The sequence below is a fragment of the Rhagoletis pomonella genome, unplaced genomic scaffold, assembly GCF_013731165.1.
Source record: "Rhagoletis pomonella isolate Grant_MI unplaced genomic scaffold, Rhpom_1.0 Rhpom_scaffold_00012, whole genome shotgun sequence".
NCBI classification, from domain to species: domain Eukaryota; kingdom Metazoa; phylum Arthropoda; class Insecta; order Diptera; family Tephritidae; genus Rhagoletis; species Rhagoletis pomonella.
The window spans coordinates 19,295,127-19,300,152 of record NW_023458566.1 but is presented as its reverse complement, the minus strand read 5'-3'; the positions used below and the strand labels follow the sequence as shown (position 1 = coordinate 19,300,152).

At 40.6% G+C, this 5,026-nt stretch overlaps 2 protein-coding genes across 2 annotated transcripts; both read right to left on the bottom strand.

The window, feature by feature from the left end:
* Nucleotides 1-65: 65 nt before the first annotated feature.
* Nucleotides 66-1,055, bottom strand: LOC118748038. The gene is made up of 2 exons (XM_036482327.1): nt 658-1,055; nt 66-573 (listed from the first exon to the last, which is right to left on the bottom strand). Exons 1-2 carry the CDS (start codon nt 670-672, stop codon nt 127-129), a joined length of 462 nt encoding a protein of 153 aa, XP_036338220.1. The 5' UTR covers nt 673-1,055; the 3' UTR covers nt 66-126.
* Nucleotides 1,056-3,715: 2,660 nt separating this feature from the next.
* On the bottom strand, nt 3,716-4,570 carry LOC118747620 (shematrin-like protein 2). Its single transcript, XM_036481669.1, has 2 exons — nt 4,556-4,570; nt 3,716-4,417 (listed from the first exon to the last, which is right to left on the bottom strand). The coding sequence occupies exons 1-2, from the start codon at nt 4,568-4,570 to the stop codon at nt 3,773-3,775; spliced, it is 660 nt and encodes a 219-aa protein (XP_036337562.1). The 3' UTR covers nt 3,716-3,772.
* Nucleotides 4,571-5,026: the final 456 nt, after the last annotated feature.

The window sequence follows — 5,026 nt, the reverse complement described above, 5'->3', positions numbered from 1 at the left end:
TTATACCTTTAAAAAGTTTCAAAATAAAACAAAGTTTTTTTTCACTATTTAAGGACTTTGTTTCCAGAGCGTGTATTTAATTCAAAGTCTCATTAAGTTCATTTGGAAACTTCAAAGGCCGTTGAATTAATAACTGGCCGATTGAATGCCGTAAATACCACCAGCTGATGGGCGATGGGCGGGAAGCGCTGGCTCCGGTCCGACTATATTGGGCACTTCATAGGAGGGCACAATCAAGAGTTTGTACGAGTCTGCATTCAGTGGCACGTTGGCAGAAGCTGCAGCAGCAATGGCACTTGGTTGCGAGGAAATGCCAACCAGCGACGATGGTGTACCAGAGCCAGAGATGTGATGGGCATTGACTGGTGTGAGTACGGGACCGGCTGCTGCTGCGGGAGCTAAGTTCCAGTGCGATGGAGCAGGAATATCATACAAAACGCTTGGCCCCTCTTGACTGACTATGGCTTCTCTGCTGTAGATTGGCGCTGGGGCGTGAGAAGGGGCGGCATAGCCACCGCTGCTGCTACCATAAGGAGCTGCATTCACAACAGCCAGAACAAGAACGATGGCGCACTGTACATATTTAGAGGTGGAAAAGAAGAAGCAATGATTATTCACATGCACATACTTGCGCAATTAGTTTGCTGAGCTACTTACAATTGAACGTTGCATTTTGGTGGTTTTGGCGGTTGGTGGTGTCGAGTGGTTTTTGCCTCTGAAATAGCTTAGACTACTAGCTGGCAAAAGTATTTCAAATGCTTTTTATATGCCGAAATCAAAAAGTGTATGCTGGCCGTCCGCCCGTTTGCGCAGCGGTTACGTGACACATTCAATGAAAATTCAACCAACTGCAACTGGGTAGCGTAAAGATTACCATGCTGAAGGCAGCAAGAAGTTATTAACCGTCAGTCGGGAGCGTTGTTTGTTGTTTGTCTTTATTTGTGGCGTTGCGCAGCGAATGGCTTACACGTCTTTGGCTGATAAATGCTGTTCATCAATGTGAGAATTGTAGCATTTTCTCAATTCCGTTACAGTCTATAATAATTGAGCGTAAAACGATCTGCAAACAATTTTAACCAATTCGTCATAAGTTTGATTGGATTCATGAAAAAAACAAAGTGGTCTCGGGTCGCAAAATACTTTCGTAGGCGGTTAGTAGGCGAGACTTAGCACTAAACTCAACTTGCTCGCGCATGCTAGTTTTCGTCTGAGTCGTAAACTTGCTAGTAAATTTACTCAAAATTTTTGTTTTTTTTGTGATGTTAGCGCTAAGTAAGTTACCAAACGGCCGTTCCATATTAAACGGCACAAAAGTAGTGATAACTCACGATTTCGATCAAATTTGGCGCATAGCCTGCTTTCATGTGGGCGTGCCAAAAATCGATAAAATAACCAACATGTATCGAAAAAGTGCTTGTCCCATTTGAAAAATTAATTTAGTTGTTCACAGCTTCTTGACCAGATGTAATATTTAAATGAAGTTATCTTTCTGCTTAACGAACATAATAATTTTTGATACAAAATCCCTTTTAAAAATACCTTGATTTTTTTCTAATTATAATACCCGAAGTTTAAAGGTTTTAAGATAATTTCAAAATTGTGAATGTGAGCCGAGGCAGAAATGTATGATTCCAAAGGCCTTGAAACGCCGGCCGCCAGGAATAAAGCCCGAAAAGTCTATAAGAAAGTTAGGGAACTTATGGAGGTTCTCATGTCGGGACTAATTCCTTTGAGAACAAACGCGGTAGCCTAGCAAATGATGTGCAGAACATACTTAAGCAAATTATTTATACTTTAGCTCCCTGCTCTGATGAAAAATACGACCTGCCAATTGAGTTGCTTCCATCAACTTGTATGCAGAATATAGTCGGAAGATCGCATGGCTGCCAACTGCAATATAAGTGTGCCCAGCTGTGACTGCAAAATACAGCGGGATCAGCCATATGAGTTTTCACCAAAATTAAAAAAAAAAAAAATTGAGTTTCTAGAAAAATGTTGGGTTTTATAGATCATTAGATTTTAGTATAATAAAGTGAGTGGCTAAGAGGTTGCGTTGATTTTTAATAATTTTTTCGCTAACATTTCGAGCACATCTGCATGCTGCTTGCAACTTGCAATTTATTATACTAAAATTTAATGATCTATAAAACTGCATACCCAAAATTTTTATAAAAACCGAAAAAAAATTAATTTTGGTGAACATTTTTTTATAACTTTTAATTGTTTGAACTTTTTCGTTTTGGGAGAACCTTACAATGGTTTTAAACTAGTTTTTATTATATAAAATTTATTAACTGGAACAGAAGAACCGATTTTCCTCAAAATTGCTACTTTTTCTGCACTTTGCACTAAAAAATTAATAGAAACAAGCGAAAATTCAAAAAACGGGCTCAATTTGTCTTTTGAAAATTTTATTAGCTTTCATTTAAAAAAAATTTAAATCAAATGGAGTGAAAAACGAAGGCTCCAGTTAATTGTGAACACAAAATGCCAATTTTGAACCACTGTGCAGTGTGGCTTAAGACATTTTAAATCTATCAGGAAACAGGCATTCTCCAATCGCACAAATTTCGCGAGCCAACAATCTGAATTTCCTATCACCCTAATAATAATCCTTTTTTTTCATGGCTGCCGAGAGGAAAGATTTTTTACTACTATGTATTCTAGGGAGCTAGGTTTTATGTTGCGCGTCCCAATCCCAGCTCACAAGCCGTTTCTGGGAGCGTCTTATAAACTGCATATTTATGTAAATGTACATAGTTAGAGCAAGCTATGTATTTGATCTAAGGCAGACGTCCGCTTGCAGCCGGACCGTGAGCCAAATAAATCGGAGGGAAGCCACCAAAACTCACTCTCTTTCTGCCGTAGCCCAAGACTTCACAAGGATTCACTACCGCATCCCACACGTGGGCTTCTCACATTATCCAGAGTGCGCGAACGGGCACGCAAGAGTCGGGCTTGAATATAGTCCTGAATCTGCAACTGCATGCCAAGAACAACAAACATACCGCTTGCGGACCTATGTACATTTTTGAAACGGCTGTGTAAAATGGCGTTAAGGCGTTAAGCAACACCATCACCTCCGTCCGAATTGAGAAGGACCTCTCTGAGCCGCGACTCCTTTAAGCTTATACAGAAGAAGAGCGCGCAATTACTGACGATATCGATATCATCGGGTTTAATAACCGCGCCATCTGTTGCACCTTTTAAAAATTGGATATCTTTCTGCATTTTCGTCTTTGAATTTGTGCCAATGTTTCGTCGGGCTGTGTAATACATAGCATTGCGCTTTTCAAAGAATTTTTGGTTTTTGGTTTCACCGACTTGCAAATATAAAGACTACCCTAATGTTCATGTGTGGTACATACATATGTATGTACATATGTAAGTAAGAGTATTGGCATTATAATTAGGTAATCACCCAGCTATGCACATATTTACATACGTATGTAGCATAGTATATCTGAACGTTTGTTAGTAATAGATTAACGTCCATTTCGATTAGAGTGACACGTCAATCCGATGAGCTTTCAGTGAATGCGCATTTCATTTACCTACATACAAAGGAAACTTGTGAATAATTTGAGCGCTTGGGTCCCACAAAAGCCATTCCAAAAATCGAGTTACTTCTAATATCGAACGTATATAAAACCGTTAAAGTATCAAAAAGTAGTTTATCTTTTGTGTTTTTCTTTGTTCGAAATATCACATTTTATTCTGAACTTAACATCGAACATGCACAATTTAGTATAAATATTTAATATCACAGATTTTAATAAGCGGCAGCAGAGGCTGGAGCAGCAACAACGCTATTATCTGAAATGTAACTGGCAGCAGCAGCAGCTGAAGGACTACGAGCTGCGGCGGGTGCTGGTGCTAATGCAGGCGCATGATGTGGAGCTACAGCTAGAGCTGGAGCATGGTAAACGCTTGGAGCTGGTGCTGGAGCATGGTGTACGATCGGAGCTGGAGCAATAGCATAGGCGAGGTTGCCACCCGATGGAACAGCATAAGATGCACTGCCGCTGTAGGAGGAAAGACCAGTGGTGTCAATTAGCGGACCTCCAGCTGATGGCAGTGATAATGCCAGTTGAGCCAAATTTTGTGTGCCGAGTTCACCTCCGGCTGCCAATAGCAAGCTGCTTATATCAATGGACGACGAACTACCATATCCTCCTGACGAGCCACCATAACCAGCACCGTAGCCGCCGGAGGAAGCGCCGTAGCCACCGGAGGAAGCGCCGTAGCCGCCGGAGGAAGCACTGTAAGTAGGCACCGCTACAGCAATTGTTTGCTGCGAAACAGCTGGTCGATAGACACTTCCACCGATCACCGCACCGCCGCCACTGGAGCCACCATACTGACCGCCTCCAATTGCGTAGCCATTGACAACAGCCACAATGGTTGCAAAGGAATACTAAAAATATGGAATAAACAACAACAGTGTTAATCCAATACTATACATATGTACATACATGCAGTAGGGGAAATATGTAGCAATAGGAGCAGCTAGGCTAGGCTAGGCTAAGCTGCCGTCACACTGTGCCATACTTACCAGGAATCTATTCATTTTGCGTAAATTTGCTGTTTGATGTTGAAGTTAGAAGATTTTGTGAATGCGTTCAAAGTATTTTTTGTTAAGTTTTTATAGCTGAAATAAGGCATTCGACGCTTATGGACATTACGTGACAAAACGATTTTCGAGTCAAGCAACGGGGGTGGTGTGCAGTATTTCCATACGGCATTTCCACATGGAAATGGCGAATTCTATTTTTACTGCATAATAGCTACACTACGAGTATGTATGTATGTAAATATGTACATACATACATAATTTAGTATTTTCGTGAGGCTTTTCGTATGTAACGCACCGAATTTGAATTTTACGTTTGCATTGCTGGTGCACAATATTCGTAGCAAAACAATTATTATATTTTTTTTGTGTTGTTGTTGCACGCTAAACCATTTGAATTGTATTATGAAATGAGCTGCTCAGTGATAAGCGAAATTAATTAACACAGAGTGA